The sequence below is a fragment of the Myodes glareolus genome, chromosome 5 (genome assembly GCF_982192425.1).
Source record: "Myodes glareolus chromosome 5, mMyoGla1.1, whole genome shotgun sequence".
Classification (NCBI taxonomy): Eukaryota; Metazoa; Chordata; class Mammalia; order Rodentia; family Cricetidae; genus Myodes; species Myodes glareolus.
In genome coordinates, this window is record NC_142030.1 from 17148045 (window position 1) to 17167182 (window position 19138).

General features: G+C 41.7%; 1 protein-coding gene across 1 annotated transcript in view; it reads right to left on the bottom strand.

The window, feature by feature from the left end:
* Desi2 (desumoylating isopeptidase 2) overlaps positions 1 to 18778 on the bottom strand; it is a 43716-nt gene extending 24938 nt beyond the window's left edge. Inside the window, exon 1 of the mRNA XM_087906098.1 lies at positions 18500 to 18778. Within this exon, the coding sequence (XP_087762224.1) occupies positions 18500 to 18541 (42 nt within the window). The 5' untranslated portion in view covers positions 18542 to 18778. The remainder of the gene's footprint in view (positions 1 to 18499) is intronic.
* Positions 18779 to 19138: the final 360 nt, after the last annotated feature.

Below are 19138 nucleotides of genomic sequence, written 5' to 3' on the forward strand. Positions count from 1 at the left end.
TTACTCACTAATTCAAATTGGGGGTGTCTAAGTTATCTGATCCTTGATGTCCATGTGTATATGATGAGTTAATAAACAGAATCCATCTTAGACTGCTGTGAGGGTTAAATGAATCAACACCATGTGTGCTCAGAAGAGTGCATGAGCCCTAGAAAAAATTAGTGTCAGAAATAGAGAACTTGGCTCAAACCTGTACTACCAATACACAGGAGAGTTTAAGGCTGTTGAGGCTACAAAGACAGTCACAAACAGGGGGAGGAGAATGATTAAGAAAAAAAAGGGATAGTCATTTTTTCTATACTAAAAAAAATTGTTTCAAATGTATATATCTACTAAAGAAAATGGACTATGATTTTTCAGCAGACAAGAAAGTGCATATGTAAACAAACAGATCAGTTCTGGTTATCTACCAATCTGTGAATTCTTAACAATTTTCATGATTCTTTCAGAGCTGAAGTCAAATTACCAGGGTGATGACTCACTAAATTGAAGAACAAACAATGCTAGCGTTAATGTAACTCTACTTTCAGACTCCTACAAGATTTATTTATATCCTGGAGAAGCACAGGGATGAGTGCAAGGCCTCTTGAAGGAGGGCTGTATTTTATAGGATGTTTGTATTTGTGAGGGCCATGAGAGGCCTAGAGACTCAAATCTCATTTTGGTACAAGATCTTTACTTCCTAATGTCTAAGGAAATGGTAAGCACACAGACTAGGACCACTGATGTACATTTTACTTCCTCTGATATTTATCTTATTTATTCATTCACATCTAGAAAACTTTTAAAAAAGCATCCCATAGTATTAACAAATGGAAAGGAAACAATGGGAAAGTTATGTAGGAAGACAATATGTAATTACTTAGGGCTCAATTTTGCTTCAATATAAAAACTATTTATTATTTTAAACTATTGTATACTCAAATAAATTGAGTTATTGACCACCTTCTCAGAGTCCTTTCATGAAACTTCACTTTAGTCAATGACTTGACTAAATAAATTTAGTCAATTTAATAAACACTTATGCTTCAGTTTGAGATCAACAATGACAAGTCTATTTCCCTGGTCTGGAACCTGAATACTTAATAGAGCCACCAACTTCTGTACACAACAGTGTCAAACAATCTGTGTAAGTGTAAAGCATGGCTGTTTTCCTCCAAATCCACAGCAAGTGTTTATTTAACATGTTAAGGGGAATACTTGACTTGTTTCTCACCCAAAAAAGAGTGCTCAGGAAATAGAAAGTATTTCATTTACTAACTTTTAAATCCTCAAATAAACCACAAATAACAGAAACTACACAGTACTGTCTCTTATAAGCTGTTCTTGGTGATCAAAGCATTATTTTACAGTCATCACATAAAATCATTTCATTATAATACTTATATAGCAGTCAATACTTAAAAGCCTTGAAGTTTAAAAGTACTATATTCCTATAAAGGATCAGCTAGCAACTTTTTGTAGTATTTTAAGCTTCTGAAAAACTTCTATAGTTTTTTTTTTTCTGATTCTGAGACTATCTTAAACTGAAGGTTCCTAGTCATTAGTGAATTCCTGAATTGGTTTCAGTGGGTTACACCAACATTTTAAATGAACACCACACAGTAATATTCATTGAGGACAAGTGATAAGGTCCTTCCTATATATATGTATGAATGTATGTATGTATGTATGTATGTATGTATGTGTGTGGCCTTAATTACATGTGGACACAGTGGTTATTATATAAAATGTATTTCTTAGTTGATTCAGGATAAATTTGAGAAACACTGTTCTAGAAGAGGCTTCTAAATTGTACTTCAGTTTAAACATTATTTTACATTGTTTGCATTGCTTTGAGATAGGTTCTCAACTCTGTAGCCCAGTCTAGCTCAGAACTCAGAATGTAGTGAAGGTTGGCCTTGCATTCATGGGTGAGCCAGAGCCTCTCAAGTACTCCAGGTGTGAGCCACCAAAGCAAGGTCCAGGTCAGCCAATGCTACACAAATAAACGTTGTCTTAAAAAAAGAAGAAAAGAGTGTAAATCAGTTACAATTTGGTGTTAATAGAAACATAGGACAGTTTTTTTGAGAGGCCTTTCTAAAGTATACATTCACTTATTCTATGTGAAATAGGTAAACTGTAAGGCAGGTGTAGAGGTACAAGCCTTTAACCCCAGTACTCAGGAAGCAGAGGCAGGTAGGTGGATCTCTGAGTTTGATACAGCCTTGTCAGCCATGGATACCCAGAGAAATCCTGTGTAATCCCAGCCTGGCTGGCTTGGAGCTTGATGTGCAGAAATCCCCATCTCAAACAACCAAAAGGGGGAAAAAAGAGTAAAGAAAAAAAGAGAAAAGAAATGTAAACTATGTTAGGGAAATGAGTGGCTGTCAATACAGACCACAGTTAGCATCCTCTGTCACACAACTCTACATCCTAGTAACTATCCTCACTGGCCCCCACGTTTCTATATGATCTTGAAATGTGTTCAACAACTTCAGAATTAGGAGGAGGTTAATTTATCACTTCTCCTAAGACATGAAATTACAGTGTGCCTTCAGGTACTACCACAAAAAAAAAAAAGAACAGCTATGGTTTTCTATTGTTTGAGCATCACACAATGTGCTCACTTTGCCATTAATTCAGTAACGGAGAAACATCATTCTGAGAACTGTACTTAAATTCCAATTTGAAAAGCAGGCAAAACCAAGAAGACATCTTTTTGGAAATTAGAATTTCAAATGTATGTGAGCCACACAACTTTCACATAATTCAGCCACACTAAGACCTGCTAGAGACAATAAACATGTTAGATCCTTCTTGATTGTTCTTCTTCACATTGTTGGACAATAAGCTAGAAATCATAATTACCTTATAACGTTAAGAGCTTTTCTCAGACTAAGTTCCTCTTCCTTTAAAAAATATTATTATGTGTATGATGTGCAAGAGTGTACATGTAAAATGGTGTATGCGAAGGTCAGAGGGACAATTTTTGGAAGTCAGTTTTCTTCTTCCTCTATGGGTTCTGGAGACTGAACTTAGGTTGATATGTGCATAGCACACTCGACTGCATAGCAAGCACTTTTACTCTAAGTCTTAGGGTTTCTATTACTGTGAGGAGACACCATGACCATGGCAATTTTTTTAAAAGATTTACCTATAACTATTTTATGTGCACTGGTGTTTGTTGCATGTGTCTTTGTGGTGGTGTCAGATTCCCTCAAACTGGAGTTACAGACAGTTGTGAGCTGCCATGTGGGTGCAGGGAATTGAACCCAGGTCCTGTGGAAGAACAGCTAGTGATCTTAATCACTGAGCCATCCCTCGTGCCCCAGCAATGGAAAACATTTAATTGGGGCTTGCTTACAGTTTCAGAGAGTTCATTATCATCATGGTAAGAAGCATGGCAGCATGCAGGCAGACATGGTGGTAGAGAGGTAGCTCAGAGTTCTACATCCAATTGTTAGGCAACAGAAGTGAACATCACACTAGACTTAGCTTGAGCACTTAGACCTTAAAATCCACCCGCTAGTGATTAGTGATGAACTTCTTCCAACAAAAAGCCAAGCTACTCCCAACAAGGCCATGCATCTTAATAGTTCCTTAGGAGCCTATGAAGGCCATTTTCTTTCAAACCACCACACTCACTGAACTATTTTATTCATTGAGAACATTATAATGCCCAATTGACCCTAATTTTGCACATGTATTATGGAGACTTTGAAGGTAGTGTCCAACAAAACAATCATACTTTTAGTACTTCAATTTGGTTAGCACTGTTCTTTCTCTATAGTGTAACACTTAAATAAAGTGCAGTTAAGCTGCACTTTAAAGCTTTTTTTCCCCAGGCAGCACTGGAGATTAAACATAGGGTCTTCACGTTCTAGGCAAATGCTTTATCACTGAGCTACAGCTAAACTGCAGTTACTAAGTAACTGCTGAAGCAGATAAACGGTGGCTTACTTAGCTTACGTAGTCTTGCAAATGATAACACTACTAATAGCAGCTAGCACTTTCTAAAGCTTATTAGGTGCCAGATATCATTCTAAGCATTTTAGTTGACTCATGATCCTTGTAATAACTTCATGATGTGGACACTGCTGTGATTCCTGTTTTAGAGAGGAACACAGACACAGAAGTTGACTTCCCTGAGGCCACACAACCATAAAACCTAAGGATATGAACCATGTTGCCTGATTCTAGGCTATTTGCAAAGATCTGTATTATACTACCCCTAATAACAAATTTCAGATAGCAAGCTTGACTAAGGAGATCAACTATAGCCACCTGTTGCTCCCTTCTCAGTTCTGCCTCTTAGACCAAATCAATAAAGACGGTTGACGGCTTTCAGTTTCCCATCTGACAGACTGGGAGGATTGGGGATGGCTTGGGGGAATGGGATGGGTGGGGAGGAAGGATGGATATGGGACTAGGGAAGTATATATCTCAACTAAGGGAGCCATTTTAGGGTTTTCAAGAGTCTTGATTCTGGAGGGGTTCCCAGGCCCAAGAAGAAGTCCCCAGATTGTTCCCTGGGTAGCAGAGAAGAGCGTGCCTGAACTGGCCTTGGCCCATAACCATACTGATGAATATTTTGTATATCACCATAGAACCTTCATCTGGCGATGGATGGAGATAGAGTCAGAGACACACACTGGAACACTGGATTTAACTCCCTAGGTCCAAATGAGAAGCAAATGGAGGGAGAATGTGAGCAAGAAAGGCAGGACTAGAGGGAACCCTCATCTGACGATAGATGGAGATAGAGACGGAGACCCACATTGGAGCACTGGACTGAGCCCCCAAGGTCCAAATGAGGAGCAGAAGGAGAGAGAACATGAAAAAGGAAAGCAGGACCGTGTGGGGGGCGTTCACCCTCTGATACAAGGGGACTGATCGAATGAGAGCTCACCAAGGCCAGCTGGACTGGGACTGAACGAGCATGTGATCAAACTGGAGTCTCTAAATGTGACTGACATGGGGGCTGACTGAGAAGCCACTGACAATGGCACTGGGTCTTATTTTGTCTGGCTTTCTGGGATCCTAGTCTGTTTGGATGCTCACCTTCCTAGACCTGGAGGGAGAGGGGAGGAACTTGAACTTCCCACAGGGTAGGAAACCCTGACTGCTCTTAGGACTGGAGAGGGAGGAGGAGAGGGAGAGGGGGGGGGGCGGAGGAGAGGAGGAGGGGGGAATGGGAGGGTATGGGGAGGAGGGAAGTGGAAATTTTTATAAACAAATAAATTAATTAATTAAAAAAAACCAACAGACAGCTGAAACGGTAGAACACCAGCACGCCTACTTTACTCTTCTGTAAGCTTCAGGAGAAAGCCCAACAGCCCCTACTCCTTTTAATATAGTGTCTCACAGTATGGCATTGGCTGGTTGGCTGGCCTTTAAGTCACAGAGATCCACCTGCCTCTGCCTCATAAGTGCACACCATATCTGCCTCCAACAAACCTTTTTAAAGAAGAAAAAGATCAGCTAAGATCTGGCTTAGATCCGCCCTCAAGTTCACTGCCTGTAGTAGTATCAATGTAACTGGCCCCCATAAGCTCATAGGGAGTGGCACTATTAGGAGGTGTGGCCTTGCTGGAGGAAGTATATCACTGTATGGTTAGCTTTGCGGTCTTATACATGCTCAAGTCACACCCAGTGTCTCAGACCTCTTCCTGTCACCTGTGCAAGATGTAGCACTTTGAGCTATCTCTCCATCACCATGTCCCACCATGATGATAATGGACTGGACCTCTGGACTGTTTAAATGCTTCCTTTATAAGAGCTGTCATGGTCATGGTGTCTCTTCACAGCAACAGAAACTCTAAATAAGACAGTAGTACCAGGGACTGGGGCATTGGTGTGTTAGGCCTTGACCATGTTTTTGTTGGAAAGTATATGGACCTTGGGGTTGTGGGTTAGAAAAGCAGTGGAATGCTTTAAGTGCTGTATAATGGGCCTTATAAACAGGGACATGGATGACAGTGGTGCTGAATGTGATATAAACTGTTGGGGGGAGCGGAAGGCCGAATAAAGAGGTTTCAAAGAAGAATGTTAGTATGTGGTCTAGAGACTGGTCTGGTGAGATTTTGGTGAGGAATATGGCTATTTTTTTTTTTTTTTGCCCCTGTCTGAAAAGTCTGCCTGAGGCTAACATGAAGAATTTAGGATTAATTCCATTGGCAGAGGAAATCTCAAAACAGTCTAGTTTTTAGTGGTAACTCTAATGAAGATTTAGAATGAAAAGGAACAAGTTGAGCAGGATAAATTACCTAATGTAAATTTGGAGGAGAAAATGAACACCAGAAGTGGAAAAGAGCTAAATTCTATGTTCAAGGAGATAAATGGATTAAGAAATGGAATAAAGACCCTACCCACATTAATTAATCCTAGCACTCAAGGCAGAGGCTGGCAGATCTCTGAGTTTGAGGCCAACACAGTCTACAGATCAAGTTCAAGGACAGCCAAGCTTAGGTAGTGAAGGCAGCCACTGAAAACAGAAAGTTGGTGAAGATGTAACTGAAAGAGGGGTCATGTTCCAGCCCCAGCATAGGCAGTCTGTTACTCCATGCAATGGAAAGAAAGAGCGTAATAATAGGCCAGTGGTAGTGGAAAGAGGAGAAAACATTTCCTTTTTTTTTTTTTTTTTAAATTTACCCTTCAGTGACATAAACTGTGAGGTCATCCTGGAAAGTGAGCTGAGAATAAGGAGTAGAAAAGAGAGTATGAAATACTGTAGCTGTCTTGGAGACTGAAAAAGTCAATTGACCAGAGGAAGGAGGAAGCACTGTCAAATAACATGAAGGGCTCTCTTGGGATATGTGGTCACAACTTCTAAGTGAGATCAGTCAGAGTGGTTGTGTGTTTCTCTCTAACCACATTCAGCTTCTGAGGTGTGGAGGAGATACAATTATTTGAATTGGAGCAGCCAGAAGTGTGGCAGGGAGTGACTAATGAAAGACTGTGGAATTTAACCCCAGACTGTGGGGTAGAATGAATGATTTTAAGGAACTAGCTCATGAGACTGTGGAGACCAGCAAGTCCAGGACCTAGGGCAGCAACATAAAACACTACCATGGCCTAGTCAGGGGGACAAAATAACCATCACACAAAAACAGTTTAGGATATATCCTATTATTTTATTATCATTATCAATTGGCTACTGTCCATTCATGAAAGTTACAGAGAACACTGTAAAAACTGAAGTTCAGAGAGGAAGTGTGAGAACAGGACAATGCAAAGCATAGGCAAGGCCTTGCACATGTTAGGCAGATGCCCAAAGTCAGTGGTTCTCAACCTGTGGGTCATGAACCCTTTGGGGGTTGCATATCAGATACCCTGCATATAGGATATTTATATTATGATTTGGAGTCACCACATGAGGTACCGTATTAAAGGGTTGCAGTATTAGGAAGGTGAGCACCACTGTTAAGACTACCCCTACCCTTATAAGGAGAAAACATGCTGGATGAGAGTATAGTTTAAGTGGTAAGAGTGCTTAGTCTTAGTTATGCCTGTGCTCTTCTACCACTTACATTCTGGGCAGGTTTTTCTCTTTTCTCTCTCCTTCCCCTTTCTTTGATTTCCTTTGTTATTAAGAGGTATCACGTGGCTTTCTTTCTCCTTATAATATCTGGTAAACAAAACCCCTTAAATATGTTAGTTCTTTTAATAAGAAAAATCAGTGTCCTATATCTATCAATTATCTCCCTCCTCAAATCATTAAATATTACTACACTTAAAATTTCATTTTTTGGGGGCTGGAGAGATAGCTCAGCAGTTAAGACCATTGCCTGTTCTTCCAAAGGTCCTGAGTTCAATTCCCAGCAACCACATGGTGGCTCACAACCATCTGTAATGAGGTCTGGTGCCCTCTTCTGGGCTGCAGGCATACATGCCAGACAGAATATTGTATACATAATAAATAAATAAATATTTTTAAAAAATTTCATTTTTTACGAACTTCTTCAATTAGCTTATGGCCATGTTATTAAGGGTACAGATTATTTCATAAACAGTTTGAAACAAGTGGTACCCTAATTGAGGATAAACATACAGATTATTTCTAAAACTTTCATTTCTGTTGCTGTAGTCACCCTGTGTAGTACCCTGACACAAAGCAACTTAGTAGAGCAAAGGGTTTATTTGGCTTACAATCCCAGGTTACTGTTCTCACTGAAGGGAAGTCAAGGCAGGAACTCACACACATCTACAGTCAAAAGCAGAGGAAACAAATAGATTATTTGCTTGCTCTCATCTAGTTTTAATTTATATAGCTAAGGACCACCAGAATGGGGAACAGTGCCACCCTACAATTCTATCTTTCAAATTCAACTGACAAACAAGATAATCTCTACAGACACGCTCACAAGACAACCTGATCTAGAAAATTAATTCCTAGCTGAGGCTCTCTTCTCAGGTGACTACAGGTTATAGCAAGCTTAAAGATTTTAATTAAAAAATTAAAATTAAAAAAATTAAAGCAGGGTGTGGTGGCACATGCCTTTAATTCTAGCATTCCGGAGGCAGAGACACACAGATCTCTGTGAGTTTGAAGCTAGCCTGATCTACACAGTGAATTCCAGGATTGCTGGGACTCTGCAGAGAGACTCTGCCTCAAAATAAATAAATGAGTAAATAACTGTCCTATGGGTGAAAGGTCATAAAAAGCCAATAGATGTTAAATTTTCAATACGGTAAATAACGCTATAACTACAACTACTAAATTTAATAGGGATTTTATTATTATTCCATATCATTTGTGATGACTATTCTTGATTGTCTACTTGACTACATCTGAAATTAACTAAAACCCAAATGGTTGGGGGATACATGTGAGGGAGTTTTCTTAATTAAATCATTTGAAATGGGAAGACTCACTTCTAATCTGGATCTTTGAGGTGGAAAGATATACCTTTAATCCAGATCTTTTGAGGTGGGATAATCCACCTTTAATCTGGACTCTCTCCTAAATACATAACTGAAGATGATTCAAAAGTAGGTGACAATTGTTCAGCAGGGAATTTTCAGGACAGTATATCATCCGGGCACTGGCCTAGTTACTACTCACTCCTCTTAGAGGTACAGTTAAGAGAGCAGGAAAATACGAGAAAGGTATTGTTTGGCAAGAAAAGAATTTGTGAGTTAAAAGATGCAGAAAAGGGGCCAGGGAGATGGCTATGTCGTAAATGTGCTTACCACACAAGTTTGAAAATCTGAGTTTGGTCCCATATCCCATGTAAGGATAAAAGGAGAGAACTGACTCCACAATGTCCTCTGACCTCCATGTGTGCCACGGCATGACTCCATGACAAGCCCCCATCATGCAACATACACATACTAAAAAATGAATAAAGATGCAGAAAAGGCATGTGTGAAGACAGCAGCAGCTGGAGACTAGTGCCTTTTAAGAGAAACTTTGTACTCTGTAATGACATAAAAGGTATCCCTGATTTATAATAATAATATACAACCTCTGCCTATTGAAGATTATTGTGAAAAATGCAGATTCAATAGAAGAGAGTCTGAACTTTCTTCAATCAATCAAGAAAATAGCTGCCTCAGGCTGAACTGCTAAGGTACATGGAAGTCAAAGCTGTGGTAGAAGGGGCCCAGGCTACACCTGAAACTGGCAGCAGAGCTTGGCATCATTATTCTAACAGAATTAGTTCTGTAGGCATGTAAAAATAAGAAAGCATTATGAGGCTAGTATCATGGTTTCAGAAAGCCCCGAGGCCTGGCAATTATGTGGCAGGGTTGGAGTCTCTGTAAGGCCCTGAGAGGTCACAGTATCAAAGCTGTGAAGGTGGAGCTAGTTACAATAGAGATCCCTAGACAATGGGATGGCCACCAAAGAAAGCAACAGGCAGAGTTTATCTGGCCCAAGAGAAAAAGGTCATACAAGCTGCAGGCAGAACTGGAAGGAAGGGACTACTCAAGGTTGTTAAAACTCAGATTGCTTTAGTTACTTCTCTATTGTGTGATAAAACAGCATGATCAAGGCAACTTATAGAAGAAAGCCTTTATTTTGGGTTTATGGTTCCAGGGGATAAGACTCCATCTCCATCACTGTGGGAAAGCATGGCAGCAGGCAGGCATGGTGACTGGAGTTGCTGAGTATTCACATCTTGAACCTTAAGCTGGAAACAGAGAAAGTAAACTGGAAATAGCATGTGGCTTTTGTAACTTCAAAGTCTGCCCCCAGTAACATGCTTTCTCCAGCAACACCACTTTCTAATCCTACCCAAACAGTGCCACAAACTGGGAACTAAGTAAGTATTCAAATGCCTAAGGGGCATCTATCATTGAAACCGCCACATTTCACTCCCTAGGCCCCTATAGGCTCATGGCTATTTCATAATGCAAAAGATACTTAGTTCAACTTCAAAAGTCCCCTTAGTCTTTTAGTCTTAACACTGCTTAAGTCTAGTCTCTTCTCAGACTCCAGACAATCTCTTAATTGTAAAATCAAAAAGCAAATTATATACTTCCAAAATACAATGGTACAGAATATACATTGCTATTCCGAAAGGGAGGAATCATGACACAGCGAGAAATACCGAACCAAAGGAAGATCAACTGAAACCCAGCAGGACAAACTCCAAGTCCTCCATGCCTGATGTCAAAGGGCTTAGATCACTTTGCCCTTCCAGATTTGCCACTTGTAACTCAATTTACTCTCTTGGGATGGTTCCACTCCCTGTATACAGCTCCAAGAAAAGATGTTCATGGCTCTGGCAGCTCCAAAAATCTGGGGATATCCAAGACAACATAGCTCCACTTCCACAGCTTCAAACAATGACCTCTACGTCAGAACATCTTTGTCACATATTGCCTGGCCTCACTGATCTTTGAAACTGTGGAGGAAGATTCCATATCATGTCATTGATCTTTCATGACTCTAAAAGCAGTACCACAGGGATGACACTGCCAAGTGTGGCATTGGTTTGGGATAACTAATTTGTTCCTTAAAATGCAGAAGCTTTTGTTATCCTTTCTAGAAGCAGAAAATTGTTTATGCATTTTTCTTTCACAAGTTGGTACCCCTCCCTTCAATTCAATGCAGATGAGGTATTAACCTCCTTATCCCCTTCATCACAAGCTGTAACATTAAGTCTCCCTGGGGCTTTTTTTTCCTCTTCAAGAGTATGTTTTGTATTTCTTTTTGCTCAGTTGCCTTTTTTCACTGTAGATTTGCTTAAGAGTAATTACTAATAACTGCATGACAAAGTCAATATTGGGCTATCTTGAATGCTCCTCTGCCAAAGAAATTACTTCATTACTTTTAAATTTAACCTCAGGTAAGTTTTTAGGACATGGGCAGAAAGCAGTCACATCCACCACCACCATCCCCCCAAATAGCACAGGAATGATTATTTACACTGTTCCCTCCTGAAACCTGTTGAGCTGGACCTCCACAGTCTGCAGAGCTCTCTGCACTACCTTCCAGGCTCCTACCAGTATGACCTGATAAGCCTTGCTTACAGTATTCTATGGCTTATCTAGTACAATGTCCCAAAGTCTTCCTCATTCCACCCAGACTCCACATGGTCAGGTTCTTCACAGTACTAGCCCACCCATGGCACCAAATTCTGTTCTGTACTAGATACTTTTCTATTGCTGTGACAGAATACCATGACCAAGGTAACTAATAGAAAGGTTTATTTGAGCTTATGGTTTTAGAGGAATAAGAGTCTATTACCATCATGGGAGTGGGAGGAGTTTGGTAGCAGGAAGGTAGGATGGCAGGAACAGCTGAAAGTTCATTATCTCAAACTGTAAGCAGCAAGCACATTCAATTTGCCATGACGCTTAAAACTCCTTTGAAGCCCACCTCCACTGACATACTTCTTCCAGTTATACCACACTTCCTATACATTCCCAAACATCACCACCAACTGGGGACCAAGTATTCAAATGCCTCAAACTATGGGGGAGGGGATCATCTCAATCAAGCCACAATATGATGCCACCAAACCTCCAGACACTGAACAGAGCCTCAGGGCTTGCTTGGTGTTTGGTTTCCGTATTGCTTTAGCCTGATCTTTCCTTGCTGTGCTCCATTCTTTCCTTTTGGAAAGGTTATATTTTTTTAATCTGTACCATTGTTTATTGGAAGTATAAGTATATAGCTTGTTCTTTAACTTTGTGGGGGATAACAGAATAATCAAGAGTCTCAGAAAAGACTTTGGATTTTTTTTTTGACAGGGTTTCTCTTTGTAACAAGAGCCCTAGCTGTCCTTTAACTCAATTTGTAGACCAGGCTAGCCTCAGACTCACAGAGATCCATCTATCTGTCTCTGCCTCCCAAGTGTAGTGACATTTCATTTGTATTTTAATAAAGCTTGCCTGAAGATAAGAGAGTAAAACAGTCACCCTGGTCAGTCTTACAGACCAGGCAGTAGTGACACACACCTTTAATCCCAGTAGCCTCACTAATTTGCCACTGAAACTGGGTGATAGTGCACGCCTTTAATCCCAGAACTAGAGAGGAATATAAAACAGGAAGAGATAGTGATAGGAGAGTTCAGCCAATCATATTCCGTTTTCGGGGCATGCCGCCCTCAGGCAAAAGCCTGCATATAAACCTAGCAAGTGCTCCGCTAGCTCTCTTTTCGCCTGGCTCCTGCGTCTGGACGGATCGTTTGGATTCTGGTGTAAGCTGTTGTAAGTCTTACTTCTGTTTATTAAAGCTGTAGATTTTGTATCAAGATAGTCTGGGGACTTTTCTTTACCAATCGCCCTGCAGCTTCAAGATAGCTCACACACAGTGTCATTCTGAGAAGGATCGCCATTTTGGACTGACTTAGAGATAAAAGCCAATGGCTGACTGCTTTGCTTTTCTGACCTTCAAGTTGAACCCTAATATGTCTCTGGGTTTTTATTAATTGTGTTACACCTAAGTGCTGGTATTAAAGGCATGAGCTACCAAACCCGGTTCGAGACTTTAGAATTTTTAACAGTTTTGAAATTTAAGACTACGGGACATCTGAAATCAGAATGAATGCATTTTGCATTAAGGTGGGCATGAGCCACAAGTAGAAAGTTATGACATATGTTTAGGCGTCATGTTGACAAAAGGTAGACTTGTAACAGTTAATCTTGATTATCAAAACTTGACAGTATTTTGAATCAGCTAGGAGATATACCTCTGGGCACATCTTTGAGGGCATTTCCAGAGAGGTTGAACTACTAAGAGGGAACACTGATCATTGGCGGGAGGGTTATAATTGTATCTTTTATTGACACTGTGGCAGGTGGAATGACTTCACAAAATAACTACAACCTAATGCCTAGAATCTGTGACTATATAATATGGCAGAAGACTACAGATGTAATTAAAAGTCTTTAAAATAGTTAAGTGACTGAAATATCTGCCTGAGTTCCCACTTAGTGAGATGAGCCTTTAAAAGACATAGCAACTTAAAGAGGAAAGGCCCAGAAGACAAAGGCATTAAGATTAGGAATTCAGGACAAACACGGTCAACGTAAGATTCTGTCTCAAAATGAACAAAACTAAACAACAGAACAACCAAATAACAAGAAAATTACACACATACAAACCGGTAAAAGAGGAAGAAAAATGAATTAATCTAATCTGAAAAATTTTAAAACATTAAAAAAAGTTGGGGACAGCAGGGTGGCTCAGTTGATCAAGTGGTTGCCTTGCAAACATGAAGATCTGAGTTCAATCTCCAGAAATTTATGTTCTGGGGGAAAAAAAACCCAAAATGACAACCAAAAACAAAAGCTTCTGAGCATGATGGCACACACCTTTAATCCTAAGACTCTTGAGGCAGAGGAAGGAGGATCTTTGAGTTCCAGGCCAGCCTGGTCTACAAAGTAAGCTCCAGGACAGCCAATGCTACATAGTGAGAGATTCTTATCCCCCACCCCCTAAAAAGCCAAGCACAATAGTATTTATATGTGCACTGGTGTTTTGTCTGCGTGTATGTGTGTGTGAGGGTATCAGATCCCCTGGAAATGGAGTCACAGACAGTTGTGAGCTGCCATGTGGATGCTGGGAATTGAACCTGGGTCCTTTGGAAGAGCAGTCAGTGCTCTTAACTGTGAAGTCATCTCTCCAGCCCCAAGCATGATGGTATTTGTAATATCTGCACAGAACAGGCAGAAACAAGTGGATTCCTGGGGCTCACTAGCCAATTTAGTAACTGGGTGAGTTCTAGGCCAGTTAGAAACCCATCAGAAAAAAAAAAAAACCTGAGGTTGTTTGATTTCCACATATGGACACACAATTCAGAGTCAAATGTGTAACCAACACCCTAATTAAATTACAACTAGCTATCTATAACTTGCCTATAAAGACTAGAAAGCCAGTGGATCCACTTATTCAGGTTCAGTATAGTTTTAGGTGAGCCAGTTCTGAACACTCTGGAGGGAAAGAGGGTAGCTCTGCCAAAGCTTTTCCTTTCTGCTAGAGTGTGGGTACAGGTAGAGCCCTCCCTGCATCCCACTACATCTTACTTCCACATTCTGTTCTACGATGACACCAAATTTAGTACTATGGCAGTAATTTTGCAACTCTGAGAACACAAAGACAAATGCCAGCAAGCTGAGCACAGAAGAGCAGGAGGTTGCAAAATCTTAATGACATGACTGTGCTGATGAACTATCTCAGGGGCTTTTTAAGACATTATCTTGCCAATTTAAGCTACTGATTGTCAAGTTCTGTTACTTTCACACAGATCAACCAAAACTAAGAGCTGGACAAAGCCAGGTGACTGATTGAAGAAGGGTTTATTAAAAAAGAGAGATTTAGGTTTACTTCCAAGTTTTTGATTTGAGATACTGAGTAGAGTACTGGCTATCAAAAGAGGCAGTGGTGGGTCTTGGCAGGGGTATGGTTGTTCACGGAGGGAGAGGGAAGCATAGGAGAGGCAAAGAAAGGAGGGGCAAAGTCCGCTACTAGACATATGGACTCAGACTGTATGGAGATGGTGCAGTGAAAAGTGTACTTAGTATATAATAAATAAGTATACATGAATGTCATTTAAAAAGTCTTAATTAAGCTGAGCGGTGGTGGCACATGCCTTTAATCCCAGCACTCGAGGCAGAGGCAGGCAGATCTCTATGAGTTCGAGGTCAGCCTGGTCTACAAGAGCTAGATCCAGGACAGTCTCCAAAGCTACAGAGAAACCCTGTCTCAAACAACAAACAACAACAACAAGCCAAAAAAGTCTGAACTAAATCAACAAATCTATGAAAGAAAAGTCATCATACTTGCTAACTTTCTACTCTCTTGGAGGAGCCTGTGAATCAGGCCAATTAAAAATGCCTTAACCGGAAGACTTCTAGGATGTTTCTTTCTTATTTTTTGTTATCGTTTTTGTTTCTTTTTTGGGTTTCAAGACAGTGTTTCTCTGTGCAGCCCTAGCTGTCCTGGAATTTGCTCTGTATACCAGTCTGGCCTGGAACTCAGATATCCACCTGTTTCTGGTTCCCAAGTGCTGGGATTAATGGCATGTGCCACCACTGCCAGGCTTCTTTTCTATTTTTTAAGGACTCTGAAAATACACAGGTACTATTTTTAAAAGGAAGAAACTTGTTTCTAGGATGAATTGATAAACACAAAACACTTGCAAATTTTAACTTTTAAGAAATTCATTAGTAGCTAAGATAGCCTGAAATACACAAATTTTGGAGCTATTAAAAATAAAGAGATTTATTGCAGTAATGGAAAGAAATCTGATTTGCCTGACTTTCTATAAATACAGATAAATGAGGAATATATGAATAATCCATTCCCAAGTTTCAGAGAATTATGCCTGGCCCTATTTAATTGGTAGTAGGTTGCCCCAAAGTATACAGAGAGCTATAATCACCAAAAGAAAATAAGTAACAATTTAGCATAATCTTTTGAGGACCATATTAGTCCTCCACAAAAAGAAAGGTAGTAGGCAACCCTGCTGATTATTTACATATATGTGGTAGGTGTAGAAAAAGAGGAATGATATACAGCCATCCAATCTAATGAACAGGAAAAATACAGTCACAGCTGAAGCAGGTGACAAAGAGACACAAGGATACATGGCAACTGATCGATGATTACAACAGGAAAATCCAGTGGTTGATTTTGGAAAAGTTGATATACCAGGCTTATAAACAAACACAATTATCATCAAAGGCATCTACAAAGAACAGAAATTATAACCAAAGATAAAAGGAATTTACCCTGAACATCAAGCAAAACACATCAAAAAGTAAAACTGATTTGAGAAAAATGGGTGTAACAGAGAAAAATGTACACCTTAATCCACTTGGCTTTGTGCTAAAGTCTGTGATCACATTGTTCCCCCTGAGGACAACAAGTGTTTCCCCTGGCTCACAGTCCTCACAATCCTTCCCTCACTCTAGTTGTTTTCTTTCATGCATCCTACCTTCCAGCTTCTATGTCAGCCTGTGCTTTCCTATTCTTGTCCTACCACTGCCTCTAGTTCACCCCTTTTTCTCTTTCAGCATTTCCTAATTCTACAGCTACAAAACCATCTCCTTTGCATCCTCTTCTGCTCTGAGTAAAATAATGCTAATCTGCTTCAAATGATAACTCTTCTTGTGTCTTCCTTATGCTATCCCAAATTCCTTAGAGCGGAGAGGTAACAGAGCCTATCTGTGGATTCTACAGTGTCAAAATTAAGTATCGATAAGTTTCTGAATTAGTGATATAAGCAGTCATAGATCAAAAGTACTCAAAAGAACATACAAGGGCAAGTTTCTAAAACATTTTTATTCAAATGCTTCTCTTCCTCTTGATGAAATAAAGCAATATGTAAGAGACAATACTGAATCAAGACTGTCACCTAGAAATTCTAGACCCTGCTTTTAGTCACCTGGGAAGTTCACTTGCCCTTTTTTTCTGTCTGCTTTCTCTGCAACTAGAGATAGGAGCAATAATTTTTTTAATTGCTTCATATTTTAACATCACTTAAAACACTCTTCCCCTAAAAAACATTAGTTTGAGTATCTTCCCTAGACCCCACTACTTTCCCGATTCACAGAACACACACTATATGTCATATAATGCATTTCCAATTTAAAAAGCAAAACTCTATAACCACGGCCACTGGTCGGTCACTGTATACTCCTAATTTATTAAAAATATAGATGATACCTCAATATATATTCTCCAGAGTCAAACATATCCAGAGGGATGGTTTATAATAGTTTTCATCAAGTAAAAAAAAATTCAAAGTCTGATGGGCAGAAGGCACTGAAATAATAAAAGTGCAATATTAAGTCTGAAGAAAGGATTCCCATGGAACGGAACACAATGCTTAAATCCAGAGAATAATTTCTTAACCAGTAGTGTAGGCTATTAGTCATATGCTCTTCTAGAATCTCTTGTTATTCAACTTTTTCTATCATGATTCACTTTTCCTCGTTTATTAATCCACCTCCTTTCATCTCCAGACTTACACTGGAACCTCCTAGAAGCCTCACTTCTAGTTACAGGCTGTCAATGTTAACTCCTAGATATGGCATGAGGCATCCCTTGTTCATTAAAAATCTTATATAAACAATACTAAGAGCTTAGAGCTGTAAATAAGAACCAAGACTCCCTACTGCCGAATTTCTTCCAGTATTTTTAAGCCAACAGAAATAATGAAGGAGAATTTCTCATCTGTCAACGCACATACAAAAAATTTCAGAATTTCAGGCTTTTCAAGCGAAGGTAATCCTCTACAAAACAAAAACTGAAGTCACCAAAGGCAAGGGAACAAACCCAAACTTGAATCTCATTGTGGCGACCATTCTATGGGGATTGCAACTGCAACTACGGGGGGCCAGTCTTTTGCCCCTGGTCTGGTGGTCTGCAGTTCTTCAAAGTTAGACGACACAATAAACAGGGCTTCCCTTCCCTCTCTAGTGGTCATGTCATCCACCTGTTGCGTCACCTGCAAAGTGGTCTCCAGAATCTAGCACAGGAGCACCTCTGTGGTCTCTAAATAATTCAACCGGGCTATTTTCTAGATAAATTTTAGCTTCATTCATTTTAATGAGGCGGCCTCGGAGGCGAAGGTGTACTGGCTCTGGTTCACCTTTGGGGAGACGCTAGCGTCCGCATCGCAGCAATGACTTTCTAGACTCGAGGGGCTTGGGAGCTGGTGGGAGACTTGAGCATTTGGAGGCGGCCAAGGGTCAGCAGGAGCATGGCAGAGGGGGCAAGCGGGCAGCTCGGAGGCCAGGCGGTGGCGCGGAGGTCGCACCGCTACGGAAGCCTTGGAGGGGGGGCAGGGCTCACCCGCCCAGGGGTCGGGCCCACAGTCAGGGGAGCCGAGCTCAGAGGAGGCTCGTTCCCCAGCCCTCCCTCGGGCCGACAGGACATCTCCCGGAGGCGCGCCGGCCAGTCTGGGGATTAGGAGACAGCGCGACGGTCCCCTCCCCCCACCCCCGGAGAACTAAGCTGGAGGCGAGGACGCCAGGCAGGAAGCCACGGGCCGGGGTCCCAGCCCGTCCCAACGGGCCGGTCGGCCGGCTCGCACGGGCCGCCAGGGGCCGCACTCACCATGTCGTACACGTTGAGCACCACTAACTGGTTAGCCCCCATCCTCCTCCCCGCGGCCGCCGCCTCGTCCTCCAGCCGCTCGATCTCCGCGGGGCGGAGGCCGCTGCCACCCCCGCGGGCGCTTCTGGCAGGGCACGAGCCGGGCACTAAGCGTCCAGCCCGGCCCGCCGCAGCCGGGGCGGAAGCATCCGGCAGCCGGGGACGCTCCCGGGAGCCGCTGACGGAGACCTGTCTGAGGACCGGGCCGGACCGGTGGAGAGCCCGCTCCGGCTCAGGCGCCTCCCCTCGACCGCAGACACGTGGGGGAAGGCGGAGCCTGGGCGAGGGGCGGGCTCCCGGCGCTCTGGAGGCGGGGCCCGCCCGGCACCGGGGTTGAGCCCGCCTGCGCGCTGACTCTCTCCGAAGCCGCTCCTCGAGACCTAAAATGGCGGCAGGCTGGGCGCCTCTTCACCTCGTAGGCGCGAGGTCGCAGGAAGACTACACTTCCCAGAATGCAGCGCGAAAGACCTTGTTCCCTATTGGGCGTATAGGCTTGACTACATCTCCCAGGATGCTCCAGGCCTTCCCTCTCCCCCCCCCCCCCCCCCACGGTCTTGCGTCTCCCAGAGAGACTACAGCTCCCAGCGTTCTATATATCTG